The sequence below is a fragment of the Opisthorchis viverrini genome, assembly GCF_000715545.1.
Source record: "Opisthorchis viverrini unplaced genomic scaffold opera_v5_40, whole genome shotgun sequence".
Classification (NCBI taxonomy): Eukaryota; Metazoa; Platyhelminthes; class Trematoda; order Opisthorchiida; family Opisthorchiidae; genus Opisthorchis; species Opisthorchis viverrini.
In genome coordinates, this window is record NW_008751694.1 from 1,069,160 (window position 1) to 1,090,893 (window position 21,734).

The 21,734-nt window shown below is 44.8% G+C and overlaps 1 protein-coding gene across 1 annotated transcript in view; it reads left to right on the forward strand.

The window, feature by feature from the left end:
* T265_02884 (hypothetical protein) overlaps nt 1-14,124 on the forward strand; it is a gene marked incomplete at both ends in the record, with an annotated part of 60,196 nt that extends 46,072 nt beyond the window's left edge. The window contains 5 exons of the mRNA XM_009167237.1: nt 794-919; nt 5,897-6,664; nt 7,753-8,384; nt 10,686-10,917; nt 13,547-14,124. Coding sequence (XP_009165501.1) covers nt 794-919; nt 5,897-6,664; nt 7,753-8,384; nt 10,686-10,917; nt 13,547-13,672 — 1,884 coding nt within the window. The remainder of the gene's footprint in view (nt 1-793; nt 920-5,896; nt 6,665-7,752; nt 8,385-10,685; nt 10,918-13,546) is intronic.
* Between the last annotated feature and the right edge of the window lie 7,610 nt (nt 14,125-21,734).

Consider the following 21,734-nt stretch of genomic DNA (forward strand, 5'->3'; position numbering starts at 1 on the left):
TTTCACCCTCTCCCCCTAAGGCCACGTCTCTCTCATGCACTCGTTCCAGGTACGGACTGTTATCACCAGCACCTTCACGTTTCTTTGATTCCGTGATTGGTTAGTTTTCTGGTTAATCCTACTGCCCTGCATCACAACAGAATATCCCTGCTACTTGTGCAAAGCGTTCATTGATGGGATTTCAGGTTATTTTTGGCTCATCGAATTATTCTATCATTTGCCTGTGATATCGTAAATCTGCATGCTGGGAACTCACTCCAGGATGCATGAGACTTTGATTGAATTGACTTGACTAGACTGCATTACTCACCAGCCCCGTCATTTCTTGGAACTCTTGTCGATATCGCAGTGTCTCGCACCTAACGGCGTTGTTATCCAATTCCTTTACGCAGTCTCTTCTCTTGGCGTACAACATGTCTAAGAAAACTTATGGGGTGATGCCACTTCCTGCTAAAGCTGATCATCACTGCTTCCTAATCTGCATCGGCCAAGTGGCTGCTTTGTGTCTACTGATTCTATTTTCGTAGACGAAATGGATTTCCTAGTGGTGGTCTCGTTCTTTGGCCCTTTGGGCTGTCTTGGGTCAATTAACTTTTGGTGTTCCAGCTAAACTTGGTTCCTCGGTTTGACCTAACATGTAACCTGTGCTTGTACGAAACCCGATTCTACTCCATGAAGTTACTGGATGTTTGAAAACATCACAACATACCTATGGGGAACAAACTTTTCTATCTTAATTTGCTTTGTAACACATGAATTGCAACATGTACTCATGGTTTCCTCATCCTAACAGTCGATGAGCATCGATGAAATCGTTCAACAAGTTCGCGAGATCTACGGCGATGATAGTCTGGCCATGCTTGAGGATGAGGACACAGATGGAGATCCGGATACACGAGAGAACCCTTTCCCACCTCGGGTAAGTCTGGCCTCGTCCTTGCTTTTATTGATGCCCAACGAAAAAAGATTGTGAGTATTGCACACCGATTTCTAGAAATATTGCGGGGCTACGAAACATGCAAACGGTTTTCCTAGACCTGATTCATATTCCCAAAGACCCTTCCACATCAGGTTTTCCTTATTCCACCGTTTCTGTTTTCCTATTCAGTGTGGATCACTGAAAGAAGGGGCAGTTTTGTGGATTATAGCTTTGTCAGCTATATGACCGCGTACTTGTCGTACAGTGGTTGTAACTGCCACAGTTTCGTTCAATGATGATTCGGGTAAATGGGGTAGGTAGCTGCGCATTGGACTCGGGAGCTTATAATTGAGTGCATAAATACAGCACTGTAGGTAGCTCGGGTGCGCTGGTTAGTTGTTGGTCTGTTCGGCCAAGCTCGGCTGACAGACCAACAACCAAACTAGAGGAAGTGCGTAACTTTTGACCTGTACTTTCTATAATACCGAATCCATGTGTGGATAGATATACCGCTATTCACAGTGTATGCGCCGTCTGGCGTTTGGTATGCTGATCTTGCCAGCACAATATTTCCGTGCTATTCACCATAGTCTGCTCCTTTACTTCCTCACTGTCGATACATCACATGAGATTCAAGGTCATTCGTTAATTCTGTATCGTATGATCACAAGGTCACTAACAAAATTTGTGATTAGGGTAAGCGAAACCGAATGTAACAAGTAAGTTTCGTTAGCTATCTCCTTGTAGCTAATATATTGGTAACTAGCCCGTTGTGTGTGTGTTTTGGTAACTCGGAATTGCAAAATTCGTTTCTATATTTGTTGGTGTTATGTTTGAGGATGGTTAATTTTTGTGATGAGACCCAAGTTAGTTTGAAACCCAAGGATATTCAGTGATATTTTACTACGAATTATGCCAACAGCAGATGGGAATGGTGAAATATCAGTTCTGAAATTCTGGTCAACGTCAAAAAGCTGCCGGATTCGTGGAACGAGGTGATGTCTGTGGAAATAATTCTTGTCGTTTTGTAGTAAAAGGCAGTTAGTCGTCCCTTCACCGGAAAATCATTTCGAGTTTGGTTGTTCGTCTTTGATAGACAATGTTTCCTCCTTTCTGCGCCGAGATCCTAAATTGTCTCATGCCATGAGCTTGTCACCGACGGGCTTTGTTGTAGATGAAGTTAAGTTAGCCAATGTGGAACGAAGTTTCATTGGGGGGGGGGGACAGTTCATCAATGGGATTGCAGTTAGTCGTCCCTTCACCGGAAAATCATTTCGAGTTTGGTTGTTCGTCTTTGATAGACAATGTTTCCTCCTTTCTGCGCCGAGATCCTAAATTGTCTCATGCCATGAGCTTGTCACCGACGGGCTTTGTTGTAGATGAAGTTAAGTTAGCCAATGTGGAACGAAGTTTCATTGGGGGGGGGGGGACCGTTCACCAATGGGATTTATTTTTCGGTATGATATTCACTTTGGGTCCCACACTGCATTTGAGTTAGAAAATGTGAGGGATTGATCAGCGTAACCCACAATAGAGTCTATGCAGTTCATTGGTGATATTATCATCCGATCGGACCAAACAAAATTCACCAGATGTGATCATGCAGTTCGTTCCGTACTGTAACCTTATCTGTCTAATTGATCGTTGTGTACTAGCTTCCTGTTAAGGACCCAGCAATCGTGACAAGTTGTAGCAGGAATCCCGGGAAACAGTCCACACTTACTCGCGCAGTTCGTTCGTGTTTCTTGTTTGTGACCTGCTTCATCTAAACATGAGGGTAGGAAGTCCAACTGTGAGCCATCGAGTTGCGCGACACTTGTCACCGCATGATCCATCGTTATGTGCCCACCTTATGAGTCTAAATACGGTCAAATTTCAAACAACACTTTAGTGCTTTTCCCGATCATTGTGGGGTTAGACAACCTGACTGTTCCCCAGTTGCCTGATGAGTTTACCAACTGCTGAGCAAACTTTAGTGTTCCACCTATTTTCATGCTACCTGCCCTAACAATTTAAGTCCGAAATTCAATTGTCCTGACTGTAGGAATTTGCACTTCAATTTGGTCTTTCTTTCCTTGGTGTCGTTCTGAAAACAGTACATTGAGTTCGTTTCATCATAAATCTCTAATTTTATGGCTTGAGGTTCGTGGGAGTGGGAGCCTAAGAGAGGAACAAGGATTGGGTGACTGTGCCGTCATGCTGCAACTATTTGGAGTTGTGCAGCACGAATGAGCGATTGTGTGTGAGGCGTTGTGGACGTTCCGTGTACTACGTCGAGTGTCAAAATTAAGTTATGACTGGAAAGGATCTAGAGAACGAACCCTAACTACCCAACCGCGTCATTCTGCCCCAAGGGCAAATTCTGAAACAAGGCGACCGGTCACCGTGTATGCCCTTATACCCTCTGGGTCACGTACCCAAATAGACTGACTAAAAGTGTTCCATTCTGGAAGAGACAAACTCAAAATGGCCTGTTCTGGAAGTTAGTCCATCCATTTCATCCATCCATTCGTCCATCCATTTTCATGGATATCTACTGGGCTCGGCAAAAGTGGACGATGCTGCTTTGGAGCAAGCCGTTTGGTGTTTGTTTGAATTCCAAGTTGTGCCTTGAGAAACTCAGCTTATCATTGTCATAACATTCAGTTCTTCATACCTTGACTGTCAGGATTAAATGGGATATTGAAATTTACAATATGATAAGGCGAGCAATATCTGTTTGAGATAACGCATACTATTGCTGTATCGTTATTCGGAACATATCACGTGAGCTATGTTGATAATACAAACCTTATACATAGTATGTTCCGGCGAATGAACGTTGAATACCGTGTGTGTGATCGATTGCTTCTTCGCATCCAATACGTAGTTCCACTAGAAAACGGTGTATAATGGCATAACTTGTGTGGTTGCACTTCGATATGGCGAAAACGCCCGTCTTCTGTGGGATTTATTTAGCACTTCATTGTTCATATTTTCTTTTGGTCAGAGACGAAAGCTTTTTGTCTAGATTTCTGCTGGGCGACATGTGAACCTAACGCTTCATTGGTATCGTTTGGTATTTGATGTCTCAGAGACTATCTGGCATTCTCATATGCAACATCCTTTGGAATGTTCAAGACACTTCAACGCAATTTTTAGCTGACTTGATGCTCAGTCACTCAGTTTTGTAGGCCGCGGTTGTCAGTCTTTCCACAGCAAGTCAGAGTGTCTGTTTCTTTCTTGACTTGCTATTGACTGATTTCTGCTCACTCGACACTTTAGAGTAAAACGCGGATCTTGTGACTTGAAGTAACTAACCCTGGAATCAGGAATCTATCAGAATCGTAGTTGGATCTGTCCTTTCTGATTCTGAGTTTAAAATCTGGTCGGCGAAGAGGTGCTGAGTGGAACGGGATATAGATTACCCGGGAGCAGATTTCCGATGGATCGCTTTCAAGCGGTTTGCTTTGTGGTCGCGGGTTGCCTGTCACCTAAAATCCTTAGAGGTCTTAACATCATGGGATGTCGTTTCTTGTGCAGCGAGGTGAACGTTCTGAGTAAACAGCGTGCATGCCTAGGAGTCATTGTCATTGTCCTCATAAGATGAAATCTGACTTCTAGTCGTACTGCGTGTCGGTTTGGCACTCTTTTGATGAGCTTATTCAGTACGAATTCTTTACTTGTAAGTGGACGCCAATATCGACTCATATCGGTTTGGTTTGGACGGACGCGGGTTCCGAAATCGATGCAGATGAGGTGTTGTCGAATGATTTCACCACTTATAACAGATCAGGCCAAAGGTTTTGGGATTCAGAGGGTCGGAGTTCGGAAGCACTCATATATCACCTAAGGTAGAGTGTTTTCAGCAACCTTTGGAGTGGTATTCTCTCATAAAACGTTTAATGTTCGCTGCCCAACATAATATTACATTTCAACACTCCCAGTGAACAACACCGAACATCCGGTTCTCGGCTGTGTACTCCGAGGTTCCCCCCCCCCCCATGTTATGGTACCGCTTGCATTGGGTTTCCCAGAACGCTTGCTCGATTAGGTTAGCAAATCTCGGGAAGACGTTTAAAATCTGCTTGTTTCATTCTCTGGTCTGTCTTGGTCGATCAACTAGTTCGTCCAATGTCGCCTGGCATCCAAAAGATATGTGAATCGGGTTGTGTTTGCTTTCAGTTAGAATGCACTCCAAGGTTGTAGTACCACTTTAGCTGAGTTTTCGCGGCAAATCACAAACGGTGGCCCCAGCACTGCTCAGCATTTGAAAGATCATACTCCAGTACTCATTCACGTCCAAAGATACTTTGACCCTCCACGTTTAAAGAAGACTGTTCTCCTATGTCTGCTTGATTTCCCAGCCTGACAACTTTCGAGTGCCTAAGCGAGGGGAGTGCATTTCCTTTAGCCTTTAGAATCGGAAAAGTGAGTGATTACGGTTAACTCGTGCAGATCCCGTGGCGAGCGACCATTATTGGCTTAATCACACCAGTGACAGTCTATGGTGATGTGATAAATTCGGAATTCGGGTGAACCTGTTTGGACTGAGCACCATGTTAGTTCATCTATGCTCTAAGCAATAACAGTCACGCGAAAAAAATTTCGGGTTCTGAACCACACTTCTGTACGCGTTCTTTTCCGACCGCCTGTCGCATGAAGATGCCCAGTCTTTTTCAGGAGCTTGGTGGCTTACTTTGAGGACTCCCAAGTGGTGACCCACTTGTCTACTGCGCTCGTAGTTCAGCTAATGATATTCTAGAGGCGTATGTTGAAATAAGCTCGCAATATTATCCATATTCTTTGTCATGCGAATTCGGGCCATGGCGTCAATGAGCTAAGGCTAGCTGGATAATCTTGTGATTTATCTGTTTTATGTGTCTGGTCATTCAACGTGTTCTTTGTTCGCTTGTTTACATTCTCTTTAGACTTCTTCCATTTTCCAGCTCTAACCTTCAAACACGTCCAGGATTAACTTATCTTGCACCTTTCCAGATACGGACAACTTCGGACTCTTCAGACCCTAATTTAACCTCTGCAGATACGGCGAACAACGCCAACGTTGATGCTACTATGTGGGGTTCTGACAACGGTGCCAACCACTCTGGTGGTCTCAGTGGATTCGCTTCCACAGACGAAGAGGGGTTCAACGAAGATGGTCTGCACCGTGACAGGGTCCTAGATTATGACGTACAGGTACTCCCCAGTTCCATGGAACTTGGAACACGCAGACGCTGCCACACTCCTGATTTACGACACAATGCTGCAGATAGTGGAGCCACCGAAACTGATCCGGCTTTACATGAGACACATTCTGCCGGACAATTGTCCATGAAATCTGAACGTAAAAGACGGTCGAAAAAGCGTCCTAGTCGACCCCAACCCTCCTCTGGAATCCCTCCTTCGCAACTCACACAGTTTACACTTTCACCTCCTGTAAATGGTGAGGGTCCTGACTCCGTCGTCACCTGTTTTCCTGGTCATGATCATCCAGGACAGTTGTACGCGGACGCCTTGATTCCCCTTAATGTGGATGCTCTGTTTACTTGCATTTTCACCGACTCCGTATTCTTCGATCGCTTGAGTACTGCTCGTGGTACATTCAACTTAGCCCAGTCGTCGTGGCCTACCGTGAACTGGTCTAAATCGGAACGTGAGATGAGTGCGACAGAGCCCATAGTAAATCCTGAACGAGCCATTGGATATACGTTAAAGCTCAACCAAAAATTGGGACCCCGAACATGTGCAGCGATTGAACAGCAGGTAAGCTATGTTTTCCCCCAGAAATGTTTGACGCAGTCTTCAGTAACGAAATAATAATAGTAATATACTGGAAAAGAACGTGAAAAAACGAATATAAAGCGTTCCTCTCTTGAGCGAGGAAATTCACTTGCATTAAGGGTGACGAGCACCAATAGAAACACCTGTCCCTCAATGTTGTCTTGGGAGAGACATTTTAGCTAGTGGGAGTATTTTACGTCCTTAGTATTATTGCAATTTTTCTGGCTGGAGAACTTGCTATGTCCAAACTAGGGGCATAGAATATACTGCCTCTGCGATGCGTGCGTATCAATTGACACTGGCAAAAGTGGTTCCGCCACACAGTGAGTGGCGCATTAAAGCTGTCAACTTCAGTGCATAGCTGCCCAGATTTCCGGACTGTCGTCGCTTCTGATTTTCGGTTATATCTCCCACGATGTCTTATTTTCTGATGACCGGGACTGTAGCAGCTGAACCAACATACCTTTGCTTAATGTTTTATGGCTGATAAACTGACTCACTGACTGACCACCGATGTCACGTGAGGTATCGACCATTCTGCCTTCAAGGGCAACATGCCTAATGATCATATCTCGTTTTTCAGAAGGTATATCTTCTGATTTTACGGATTTCGTGCACAATTTCACCCATCTGATCCGGGTTCCCGGATCCCTGAAGTAGTTCTAGTAAAGTTTGGTGGGTCAACGATGACCCATTTTGCAAGAAAAATTGTCTGGGAAAGTCTGGTGCGAAGCTGAAAAACTTCAGGCGGAGTGTGTACGGGTTGGCATAGGCTAATGTTGAACGGAGGTCTTTAAACTAGTGTATTTATCTCTTCTTTTTGCTGTCAATCTATACACCGACTCAGCTAGTTCACTGTGTCCATGCCGGTCTAGATTGGGTGGTGTACAATTCGAAAACATGACTCGGTTGAATCATTGAGGAGCCATACTGATTTGTCCATCCTTTTAACGGTTATTTCATGTGCGGGAAGTTTACTTAACCACATCTTTCATTTGTACTATCAAAAGCACTGTTGCACAATTTTCGTTTTCCGAGCCCATTATGGTCTTTTGTTCATTTCCTTGTAGACACTTCTGGTTAGTGAATCGCAACCTGGTCGTTGTTACGTAATAGACGCCAAGGTAACCAATCAAGCTGTGCCTCTATGCAATTGTTTCTGCGTCGTTAGCCGCTATTGTTTACTCCGGATTGACCGAACCAACAGCCGTCTGCGTGTATCTTCGCGCGTGGTTTACGAGAAACCGGTGTTTTTTGGAGCGAAAAGCATAATCGAGAACACGTGTCGTTCCGGGCTGACTGACTTTTTCACTGCACTTGTGACTCATCTGACAGAAATGGCATCTGCTCTCACTGAAGAAGAACGTCTGACTGGCGCTTGTTTAAGCGCCCAAAGCACAAATGCAGCCGTTATTCACGATGGCGTGCGCTCCAGAAACCCGGCTAAGATAGTAGCTCAACGGAGCCAACTGAATGGTGAACTGGGAGATATAAACCATGTAGATGTGGCGCGAAAACGCGGAAGATCCGATGCCAAGTTGCCAGCTAATGCTGCGTCCTCCCCGTCCCATAAGCGACAGTTCAAATCCTCCGCAAACCCACCTTCCAACGCTCCCGTTTTCATAGCACAATCAGCATCGCTAACCGAGATTGGTTACTTTTTCCTACGACCCGACAGAGCGTGGCTGCTCTTAGTAGTTGTGTGAGTTTTCGTCTATGTTGATTGCATGGTCATCGCTTTCTACTGTCTGACTCGTGTTTTGTACGCTGTTTAGTGTAATCGTTGAAGATTCATTTTCCTACGTTTCTTCAGTATATTACATTTAAGTCAGGCAAAGCCAGTTGACTGATACCTGACTAAGGAGAGAGGGAACCCACCTCGTTTGTCATGAGTGGCTGCTTGAAAGGCGGCCCACCTTTTAACATACATTGTGAGATTTGATGTGCTCATCTTGAAGCAAACACCTTTGGGTAAGTGGCGACTCTTCGATCTCCATTACCCAGCCCAGCAATCCTTATAGACGCACGAGTCTGTGGTCACCCACTTACTCGTCTTTCATCGTTACATCAAGTGGCCAACAGTTCAACTATCCAAAACAACAATGTGTTTATTGTTCCTACAGTAGGATGTGAGCGCAAATGCTGACGAATCATGCCATAATGAGTGGTGGCTTTGAATACACCCTCCATTTTTATTCTTCTGAACGAGCCAGACAACCGTTCTCAGCTAGCTTCCAGGCTTCCGCACAACGCTACTAACCTATTGAGTTTGTCGCTTCTTGGTCGGGTTGTCTAATCTCCGACTCGGATATCTTGTTCAGCATGCGGCTCAGACACTGATGGTAAAAAGCTGAGTTCGCGGATGCTTTGAATAGGTGATTTCGCATCCTCCTAAAAGAAGATTTCACACGTTGAGTAAACGTTTGCCTTTCTGCATCGACAAGAGTGTCAATCCCTCTGGCTTATCTCCTGGCGCCTCCAACCTCATGATCTCATGTGCGGAGGATTACTTATGAAGAAAGTCTGCTTGGGTGGAGAACTTCGTCCTACTGATGTTGATCGCCAACGAATCGTATATGTTCAGTGACTTGATCCGGTGAAGTTCGAAATCTGCTGTCGGGTTCTATAGACTGGCTAGGAGAGTTGGCCGAACGCTGTTCCCAGACCTACAGCGGCAAGAACACTAATCATCTCTGGCACATTTAACGTCTAGTAGCGATGACGGAGCTTTCGTTCGATTGCTCTCAGCCACTTCTCTGGCGCCCCACAGATCACACTTGGTTGTGCTGAGGCGGGGCAGAGGCTCCTGCACAGCCTTAACCTATCGTGATTAATGATTCCTAATCTCGATGAAACAGCTGTACAGTGTTGCTCGACTATTCATCCTAAATTGACTTCACTTACTGGACGAAAGCCCATTTAGCGGAAGTTTCCATGCTATATTGCAGGGTCTCAAATGCGGATTTGTGTATCCACCACAATTCATGGTTTTCTGGTTTTTAGAACAGATAGCTTTGAGTGTAAGAAGCAACTGCCTTGTCTGCCAGCAACAGAATCTGTATTGAGTTTGTACGTGCTTCACTCGGGGGTGTGCAAACGTTAAAGTGAAGGGCCCGCCTTTCGACTGATTCAACCCCACGTTTAGTGTCTACCAGCAGTTGCGACTGAACTAGCGGGCATCGACAGGTGAAGAGTCTATTATATAAGTGTGGACACGGATGCTGAATAATATTTAGCAGCCGTCTGGTTCAATCACGTCACTGTGACCCTTTTTATCATATGTGATGTTGGATCCTTGAGTAAAAAGGCAGTTAATCTCGATTAGTAACTGTGTTCCTTCAGGTAATCAAGCGCAGTAGACATACTGACGGCCAGCAGTGCGTGACATTGGTTGGAATTGGATGCACTTGACTGTATACAGCACAAAAAATTCTCTGTAGACTTCCGTAATTGGTTTTAACGTTGTTTGTGGCAATCAGTGAGCATGATCTACTCAAAATGAACTTCTCTCTCTATTTCACTTGGCTACTGTGAGGCAGATTTGGGTAATCTAGTCCACTAGGACAGTTTGCTGTTCTTCTGTTTGACTTTATAGTCGTTCTTCGTTATTTTACTATCCGCCAAAAAAACTTCAGTCTCTGAAACTGGGATAAACTCATGGGTTTAAGTGCCTGGATGTTCAAAAGTACCTGAGTCTAGGAGACTTCACACTGCTATAAACAGTCTGTTGTGTAGCTCCTCTCCAAACTGCCTCGCGGAATCGTATTCCAAAATGATCTCCCTGAGTTGTTTCAATAAGTAATTTGAACGTAGATATTTTTCTCTTGTGCTGACATCCCCTGCAATACGACTGGATGCATATCAACGGAGATTCTCGTTAGGCGTTTTCTTCTTGTGTGTCTGTTAAACGCATCATTATTCAGACTATTCTCACAAATGTGATGTTCGATCTGCCATTTCACTAATTTGATGATTTTTCTTTATCGCTTTTCCCCCTCTATAGAAGCCTGTTGCTCTGTTTATGTCTTTCTATGGTTTACAATCGCCTGGTTGCTTTGGAACACCTGGCCGAGCAATTATCCGAAGCACAATCGCCCACGAAGTTTGTTGGTCCCGGTTTTATGGACCAGCTGTCGTCTTCATTCACTAGGAACCCCGCATCGTTTGATGCTTCCCAATCCAGATTGCGAGTGATGAAGGAACTCACAATTTCAATGTCCCAGACTCTTACACAGGTTTGTTGGGTACTTCTTTTCAAACACTTGTTCACTGAGTAGTTGAACCACTGAAGTGTGCACCTGTAAATAACCAGTCCTTCTAAAAGACTACCATGGAACCATATCTCTCCCCACTCCCAGAAGAATGCATACTTCCGAAAAAAGAGACGATTATGCTCGTTTCCTATGCTACACGTTTTATGTACCGTTTTCCCTGTTGAACTGTCCAGACGTTATTCATTATGTGTCGTGTTAGGAAATTGAAAATTGATCTTCCTGAACTAAGGTATTGTACGCTTCCTTGGATGTTTTACCCCCATATCGCGACATTTTCCAATTTCTATTAAGGCGAGTTTTCAGTGAATTTTTATCAGTAATGTTTACCATGCTTTTAGGCGGCCTCTCTTTCCGTTCGATCAGTACGTCCTAGTTGGTGCCAAATTGCTCACGGAGCAAGCCGTGAGATCGGCTTCACTCGGAGAATCGAAAAACATACAGTGTTAGGAAGGAATTCTTGTTTTTTTTAAGCTGCGAAACGGCCATTTCTGGACCTTATCTCGTATGAACCACCATCGCCATTATCGTTGAACATCACCATCATCGTCGACAGCATGAAATCAATGTTCAGCACCGATGCTTTGCTGACATACAACCATGATTTATTTGAAAGCCTTATTGTGATGGAAAGAATAAAGGTGGATAGTGAAGAGACTTAGTGCTAGCTTACTACAGTCATTCCTAGGTGCTTACTCCTCCAAATACTCATTCAGGCAATCTGAATAGAAACTGACAACGAGATCGCCACTGAGATCGGTTGGCAGCCGTATCTTGCAGCATCTCCAACCAGGCGCCGTATTACCGCACCAATGCTCATCCTCCTCCCAAATATTACCGCCTTAAGAGTAGGAACATTGTCCGTGGAACAGTCAGATCGAGTGATCCCCTTCATGCACACCTATCAGTGTGCATACTTTGATCATGTAAGTATTCATTTGAGCTAGTACTCTCCATAAAGTTGAGTTCACTTTTCCCTTCAGCAACTCCTAGTACTTGGACTCCTGTCCCTCCGTTCTCTTGTTCCCTGACTAGAAGTTAACCGGATGATGTAAGCGAATTGTCAGTGAATGTTTGAGAAATGGGCGTTCGGTGAGTTTGAAAGTATTTCGGTCATCGAGTGTATCGGGGGGCGGGTGCTGCCGTGGATCCCTCACGTGCCATTGTTTCCTGTGCCACCACCATGGCAACAGAAACCAAGACGTGGACAATTGTAACGCCATAGGAACAAATGAGAGATCACGGTTGATGGCTGTGAACTATAACGCCACTTGGACTGAAAACCGGTTCCAGTAAGTGCTGGTTAAAGCGCAGTGCTGATGAGCCTTAGGATAAGTAGGATGACTATGTGAGTTATTGATTTTGTGAAGCAAACTGCAAATAGCCGCTACCAGTTGGTAGTTTTCACGTTGATAAGCTATGGTCGGACATGAAGTTGATAAGGTGGATTGCAATGGGAACACGTCTAGCTAGATCCAAAACCGCATTAATACACATTTATGACTTGCAAGTTATATCGTTATCCTCGATAACCGCTCGTTTGACAAACCGCAGTAGAGTGGTACAAAACTCGGTGGTTCAAATAGTCCCTGAAAATACAAATACTATAGCCTTGTGGATGATGAAGGCGAAAACATCTCCAACCGCCGTATTACCGCACCAATGCTCATCCTCCTCCCAAATATTACCGCCTTAAGAGTAGGAACATTGTCCGTGGAACAGTCAGATCGAGTGATCCCCTTCATGCACACCTATCAGTGTGCATACTTTGATCATGTAAGTATTCATTTGAGCTAGTACTCTCCATAAAGTTGAGTTCACTTTTCCCTTCAGCAACTCCTAGTACTTGGACTCCTGTCCCTCCGTTCTCTTGTTCCCTGACTAGAAGTTAACCGGATGATGTAAGCGAATTGTCAGTGAATGTTTGAGAAATGGGCGTTCGGTGAGTTTGAAAGTATTTCGGTCATCGAGTGTATCGGGGGGCGGGTGCTGCCGTGGATCCCTCACGTGCCATTGTTTCCTGTGCCACCACCATGGCAACAGAAACCAAGACGTGGACAATTGTAACGCCATAGGAACAAATGAGAGATCACGGTTGATGGCTGTGAACTATAACGCCACTTGGACTGAAAACCGGTTCCAGTAAGTGCTGGTTAAAGCGCAGTGCTGATGAGCCTTAGGATAAGTAGGATGACTATGTGAGTTATTGATTTTGTGAAGCAAACTGCAAATAGCCGCTACCAGTTGGTAGTTTTCACGTTGATAAGCTATGGTCGGACATGAAGTTGATAAGGTGGATTGCAATGGGAACACGTCTAGCTAGATCCAAAACCGCATTAATACACATTTATGACTTGCAAGTTATATCGTTATCCTCGATAACCGCTCGTTTGACAAACCGCAGTAGAGTGGTACAAAACTCGGTGGTTCAAATAGTCCCTGAAAATACAAATACTATAGCCTTGTGGATGATGAAGGCGAAAAAAGAACTAATCTTTAATTGCTGGCCTTTTGACAGGATTGCCCAGTTCTGCAGGACTCCACATCTTTGTTGCACCTCCATGTTACACGTTATCTCATTCTCTTGTTTCAGATACAGAATGTGTTATCGCAAGTTCACCACACCATAGAGTTGTTGGATAGTTCGAGAACCAGTCCTACCACGAGTCCATCTCCTTCACATTCGGATACCGGACCATCTCCTCGCGATTCATCGTGACCAGTGCAGTATCAATCAACGTGATTACTGGTTGTGCTATCAACTTGTTCGTTTTGATTTCTGGTTCCTATCTTATCCCTTCCTACACATTGTGCACACATACCGCTAATGTGATTTGTGATCAGTTCGTTTCTTCTCATTCCGGAGCTTTGCGTGCACCCTGTCTGGTGATTTCTTTCTACTCCTATTGGGATTCACTTTCATAGCCATTAATGGTGGTCTACTTGATACTCAGGTCTCGAGTTCTGTGTTCATAATTATCTTGTGATCCCATTTCCCCGGCAATACTCTTCGCCCTCACGCGTTCCTCTTTGTTTCCGCAACCGTGGCAAGTGGTCTAAGTGTGGCAGCAAGCTTTCTTTTGCTCTGATGCTTTGTGCCCATTGCTTTGAAGGCCGCATCTTGCTCAGTGTTCAGAGACTTCTAGAAATGAAGACCAATCCTGAATATTCCAAATCTCTTTCAGTCTTATTACAAATTTGACAGCAGGTAGCCCTTCTACTGTAGGGTTTGAGAATCACGCGATTTTAAATGAGTCCACTACCGTCAAAATGAGTGGTTGGTACAGTACTACTCAAAAGCATAGGACCTGAGTTCCCACAGGATATGTTGGTCTGGAGAATGCTCCACATAGGCTTATCGTTTTGCAGCGGTTCGGATTACATCATTCCCTGGGTCTCCGCCGAATATCCACTGGACCAATGGTGAAAAGGATTGTTGGTGGGGTGCCTGATCAATGTCATGGCATCTGGCCACCGTTTTCCTGTCTCGCATGAACCTTTGCAAGCCACTGATTACAGGTACCTTCAATACAACAGTTAAAAAGTATCCTCACAACCTAAGTATCATGCTCAGATTTATTATTAGTAACGGCACTTGCCAACCTCAAGGCCCGGATGTCCTCTTCGTCACATTCGAACGATCGTGTATGTTTAGATTGCTAAGAAGTCGTTCTTAGCTACCAGGGTCATGGGTTGTGCACTGATGGTGATCTACAAAACAGTGGAAGCCTAGTTGCCTATAGGCTTCAGTAGGATGGTGACATCTCATTCCTCATGTCATAAGGACTCTACTTGACTGTATCTTCCTTCCCAGACGAAGTCTATGAGTACAGCGTGTTGAGGTTGTCTAGACAGAACCATCCAACACTCCATTGCAATAGTTTTGTTTATCTGTCCCCGAGCCGCGAACATTCGTTTGTAATAGTCAGTACGGTAGTCGTGAAGGATGTTTGGATAGGCTCATACTTGATATCAAGGGTATATTGGTAGTCTAAATAACATGAGCTCTTTTAGCAGCCACTACAGCGACCAGCATTTTTCGAACCACTGCGTTGTGAATTCGTGTAGGTGTAATGCGAATAATCAATCGTAATTAGTTTCACTGTTGTTTCAAACCAGGATAACGAGGGCGGCGTCTAATGGTGTCATTTGTTATACCCACAAGAGATACAATCGCCTTATTTATGGACTTTGTGTAAACTTAGACCCATAGGTTTCTTTAGTGGTAACAGGCCTTCCCCATCGAATTAGCGTAAGCTTCCCCATATCTGCAGAGGCCCCGCGCCTCTTCACCTCCATAGAAAGTCCACGCTTGTATTCCAAAAGCGATGAATCTCGTCTCCCGGAAACTCAAGTTACCTATGGAACTTGGCGATTTCGTGTGACGTGAGTTACGGGACACAGTTCAACACCCATGCGCCCAGTCTGTCTAGATTGAAAACTTGAGAGATATTATCAGAAGCCGGCGGAATTTCAGCTGAACTCTATGCCCCCTCGAACAACAGCACCGGGCCTAAGTTATTGTCCAATACAACTCCCCCGTAACCCGTTAGGTGATAGGTGCTTATCATTATCATTTATGTGGCGGATAGCGGTTTAAAAAAGATGTATCGACTACGGATGGAGACAGGATACAAATAGGTTACCGTTATAATCTAGGTCGGTGCATCCCTATTGCGTAAGAAAAGTCTAGCTAGTATGTCATTATTCGTGAGACGAGTAAATTGTGTATTGCAAAATACGAAGATGACCTTTGACTTGTCGAAATCTATCATGTAAAGAGAAGGGAATTCCGCTCATTTTAGGGTAATTTTAAGATAATTCTACCGGTTTTTAGGTGCTTTTACTATTCCCCACTGTTACAGATGAAGTATCGATTCTGATTGAGCGCGAAAACAAGAATGAATAACGCTTCATTTGTCGAAGAATGGACGTACATAAGCTGAAACTAAAGGGGAAAGCACAGTTAATACGAAGCGACAATATGAACACAGTGGATAGTCATGACATTCACCTGGGCCATTGAATTTTGTGTAAAGAGGGGTAAATCGGTCAAAAGTACTGAATGATTGTAAAATTCCACTAAGGGGAAATAATGAGTGTGGTCAGGCTTCTCGGTTTCTTAAAATGTAGGGTCGCGTACGTTGTTAGGCGAGTATGACTGCGCTTGTTTGTGGGCCGATTCTAATGACGCACCCAATCCATGTGCTTCATATAGAGAGTGGGTTCATTTTGCACCAGAAGGCTGTCTGTGATGGTAGCACACTGAGGTCCGTTGGTCGGAGCATCGCGTACACTTTCGTTTTGGTGATCACTGGCGGACGCCGCCTTGATATCACAATTTTTGGCCAATTATTTGTCTCGCAACAAACTGATCAACCTCTTGACTAGTGTTTTGTTTACCAGTTTGTAGATGACGAGCATAAATTATATTCTTAGGACGGACGTACAACTTTTCAAGTGTGTTGATAGCGGACTCGTAATCGAGACAGTCGATGTAAACGTATACAGGTGCATCCACAAAGTGGATAAAGGTTTCGGTCTTTTTTTATTGGGCGATTTGACAGTGCCTAAAAACATTTGGAAGATCCGGAGCCGATGGAAAACGAGATACAGGCAATCAGCACTCCACAAACAACGTGAACGGCGTCCAAACCAGCTGATCAACGAACCATAAGATTTGTTTTGAATCAGCAAAAAACATGGTGAAATTTAGTATTAGTTGAACCATAACTACATCATTCGACAATATGTATCGTAGACCAGTGGTCATCGGTTTTTACAGTCTTCATCAGCGGAAGGGAGCTCATCCTCGGAGAGGAACAAAATTTTGTTTTATCTGCAATAGATGGAGAAATCTTCCTCCGGGGTTTTTTATCAACCTCAGAAATAATAATTTCAAACAACTATGTTCAGCTGTAGCTGTGGCTGCGATGAAACTTGAAGGAAGTAGGAGGGTTGGGATACTGTCAGATTACCAAAATTTAGAGCTGGAGGGGACGAAACGCGAGTGTTGGTTTCGAATTACAAACTTTCTGGGCAACAGTTCGACAATTGAGCTATCTCTAGCAACCTGGTAGTGATGCTGAACACTGAAACTGTCTTGACAACCCCTTCGACTCCTTCGTGTTCTGACGTAGCTTGATACGTCTAACAATCCACAGTTGATGGACGCCGGTATAGTATCCCCTGGTGCACATTCCTTTATTCCAGCTAGACAACAAGCAACCAGGCTTGGTTCAACTTTAGTCTTGACTTTACTGATCGCTTATTCGCTTTCCATGACTAAATCAGCATTTGTTCGCTCAGTTGTCACACTTGACCCAAGCCGATGACACCTTCACCACTGAAATGTTGAAATTCGATGACCCCACTGCTCAGCGAACGTTTAATTTAGCTGTTTGCCTGTATTTTTTGTTGGGATTCACTTACTGCTTACGAACGGTGATGTCTGTGGACCACCTATCCAACCCTGATCGGTGCGGCTGAATCTTTCCGTCTGATCCGAGTTTGCACCCAAGCGGTGCCCACAAATATCATGCTGCTTACTGTTAATTAGCCACTAGAGTTTGGTAAGCCCACCCTATTCAATCAGCATCACGGACTTAATGTCAAATCTTTTAAGTCCGATCACTCTGCCGTTACCTGCCGAACTTCTATGGTTTGATATCCTTTTGATTTGATCTACAGGCCCACAGTCGTTTCTTGTAAACTTTTGCGTTCCACTAATTAGAATCAGATGATTTGGATGACTATACTTACTTGGGTTTTCGAGCACATCATTTCATGACCTTGGTTCTAGCAAACTGGCAAATGATCATCCTGGTCACCGGACTGAAATCCGACAAAGCTTTCGTGCATCATTGTTGATGTATAACCAGAAATAAAATGTTGAGACCTACGATAAAAGCAGACCCACAAATACAATTTGATATAGCCGGACAGGTTTTTTTCCAAAAAAAAACGTGTTCATGGGGATAGGGATAGGTCTTGCTTCACCATAACAGCGTAGTTTGCAGGCTGGTTATTGCCCAATAGGTATGTTATCAGAAAAGTTTACTAGTGAATGTTTGTACTCAGGCCACACGGCGTGTGAGACAAAGCAGGTTCAACAGGATGAAAAACGCTTGCGATTAAAAATCGAACCACTCTGGGTCGTTCCATCGTGTTTGTTAGTTCACGTTAGTTAGTTCACATAGCCTGAAAACAAAGATGCCAAATATGTGGCTTACTTTCCACATCATGGACGTCAATAAAAGAGTATTGAATGTGGGTGCCTAATCGTCGCACATTTGTGGATGGAGAAGGCTCTAATGACTAAGGGGATGAAATAGTGCTTTTCGTAAAATTCTTTTTTTCTTGGGGAATGGGATCAATACATTCAAGAAGTCAACCCATTCAAATGCTATCAAAAAACAGTGCACATGTTGTTAGAGTGTAAAACCAGAGTCGTCGGCAATTATATCATCATCAGAGACAGCAACATTAGTGTTGACACTGATGCTTCACTGCTGTACAATCATAAATTTTATTTAATTATATCGAAAGCAATAAATACAGAAAATATTCACTGAGGGCGGGACCTGGTGCCAGCCTACCGAAGGCTCTCTGTGTTACCCTCGTTCCCAAACACTCAATAAGAAAATCCGAGAGAAACTGATAAGAGGAACTCTCCTTATATCACGTACCCGCCATTTCTTCCAGTCTTAGGACATTCTCATGATGGCGGTTATCACGGAAACCCCCTGCTGGGGGGCGAGTCGCACCAACACGTAAACTCTTTTGTAATCTCTTTAAAAATCTTCTGCCAAGTGATACGTTTTCAACCTCGTGGTTTGTGCCTTTCCGAAGGAGGCATGGAGAATAACCCTCGCCTCAGTAGACAGTGCTTCGGATGCACAGCACATGATCGAGCAACCGAAGCCGGTAATGCTGGATATGTTTTCCGCGATGTTTTCCTGCTGCGCAACCGGATATCCTTTTTCTAATCATCTTGTTGCGAATTTGTTGACGCCATCCGCACCAGCTACTTTTCGGAGATATCGGTAGTCAAAAAGCCGAAGATGACTCACAGCGTTTGTTCGAAGAGGCCAGATCATGCAGCTATACAGGTCTTAATGTAATCTGGTACACGCGACGCTTGAGGAATTTTGACGCAACAAGTGAGGCAAATTGGCAAATGTGATTTGAGATACGTAAAATTTGAATTGTAAAGTGCATGCTTACATAATACAAGTTCCAAAGCATGACTCTGGAATTTGTAAGTGCAAGGTGCATGCCGGTAGATGATATGGCAGTGATCAGGTTATACAACAGAGCTTGAGCTTCTCCCTCAAAAGTGAGGACGATTTCATCTGTGTACCCCAGGTCCGCAAACTTCTCTCCAATAACGGTTTGCACTCCTGGGTTCTGAAGAACTTTCAGCGTTTGTCTCATACTTCATCTACGACGAAGTTTAACAAGAACGGAAAGAAGGGATATCCTTGTCTTACATTTTGAGAGAACTCAACATAAATTTTCACACTCGAATATAGAGATCGGGTTGTGTTCACCACTTTCTGGGCCATCGCCCTTTGAGCAAGTATAATTGGGAGCACTGACCGACCGGCATAATCGAATTCATCTTCGAAGTCAATGGCGTTGCTCTAACACCTGGACGGAATGTGAAGATGTCGACGCAGTCTCTACTGGGTCAATTCCTGCTGGTGCTCACGGATCACGACTTCGTGTGCCGCTGTAAGGCGAAGAATGATCGGTGACACCGGAAGCCTTGAGGAGTCAAACTGATTTTCCAGTAGTTACTCCACTCACTGCAGGTGCCTTTTTTGAAAGGGACACTACTATCGATTCACCGCAGTTTTGTAGGACAGTCCATTTCTTCCAGACAGTTACAAATATACTGGACAGGCTCGGGTTGAGGAATCCGCCGCCATCCTCGAAGAGAGCAGGTGGGAAGTCATTAGGACCAGGAGCATGACAACACTTGAATAAGCATATGCACTCGAATTTTCTGAGGCTAAGTGGGGCTCCAGATTCGTAGACCACCTTTCTGTTAAAGGCCGGTAGTTGGGACTGAAAGGGGCAGATGTCCGACTGAATTTTGGTGTGAGGTTTTGTACTCGACGACCAAAACATTCCCCTCCGCTGGATGTGAGAGAACTAGTTTGTTCATTGATGATTTCACTGAATCGATCGAAATAATCGGTGGGCGCCCCTAGAATTTCTCGCCTATATCATCTTCCCGCTTTCATCTTTCCTATCTTCGGAAAGTCCTTCAGGTTGAATTTTAGTTGCGACCAGTGAAAGTATGTCGCCGACCTTGAAGCAAAGCCTTGGCCCCATCAGAGATTTAGTGCTTGGATAAGATTGGTATGGTTATACCGCAGGTTTCGGATATCCGTCTCTGGTGACCGTTGACATCCAACATCGGATGAGCTGGCAGGTGTCGTGGGAATCACTTCTGGTCGATTTGTTTTATTTCTGGGTGCAGAAACTTCTCAGTGGCTAGGCGACTTTTACCTGTTTGGCGCAGTCTTGAAAGTGCATGGCGGGATTTCACACAGGTATTCCAGAAGGACCCGCCACCGGAAACTGATGGGAATGTGGTTTAGTTGGATTCGGATCTGGTTTACTGGCAGGCACCACGTAGGCAAATTTCAGATTTGCTGGAAATCGGTACTGCAAAGGAACAGTCTTTGGTCGGCACATATCCGTAGCAGGCAGGCACCGGCAAATTTCAGATTTGCTGGAAATCGGTACTGCAAAGGAACAGTCTTTGGTCGGCACATATCCGTAGCAGGCACTGTGTTGTCCGCACGTCTCTTGTCCAGCCCAAGATGAGCACCCAATTAGGCTTGAACAGCGCTAGGCCCACCTACCTGAGCGTTTGCGTCACCAGAACACTTGCCTTATTGTAAAACGGCAACTAGAGCGTCATAGAAACAGTCTCTGGCAGCTTCAAACCTACAGGGCACTGGGTCCTAAGCAGATGCAATAAGTAGGGGTCTCACTTTATCCAAGTACCTTTGCAGGCGTCGCCAAATGAATCGCCCAAGTATCCATTCAAGTAATGGCACCTCCGTTCGATGGTTGAACACCACACACCACGCTTTGGGCGGCTGCAATCGCCTCCACGTCACAAAGGTTGCGCGGCCGGAAGTAAAAAGCGAGTGAGAGAATAGTTTTTACAGTGCCCGAGGTCTGTGTCGTAGCTTCAGACTGAGGGCATGCATCAATGAAGAAATAATCCAGCGTGCAAGGGTTGCCTGTTGTTCCACTTGCTTCAGTGTGCGAACATCAAACGTAGCTGGGTAGAGTGGTTTTTTGAGTTTGCAAACTGATTTCGAAGACTTTAGGATTGTTACGGAAGACATCCGCTCAGAGGCTGCAGTTGAGCATGACGAACAAAGTCACTCTTGGCGCCTAACCTGCAGTGAGGCCATTCACTTGCAGATGGGTTAGAGTAGGAAACACGTGAGGGTTTAGGAAGAGAGGCATCAAAGTTACCTTGTCTCCGCCTACCTGCGCTGCTGTCTGCAACAGTAGGTCGTCTCGACAGATGACACTACGCGATGGCCGATGTGGCGTGGCAATGTTTTCAGTTATGGTCTTCATGGTTGTACAGGGATTCTGTCAGGGTGCCCACATCTAGACAGGCGCATGATTAAGGCCAACAACCAAGGTCTTTAACTCAAAAGCCTGACCGGAAGGCAGCTGGCGGGTCTCGGCGCACTACTACGTTAGTACATGCTTTTTAAACGACAACCCCCCCCCCCCCCCCC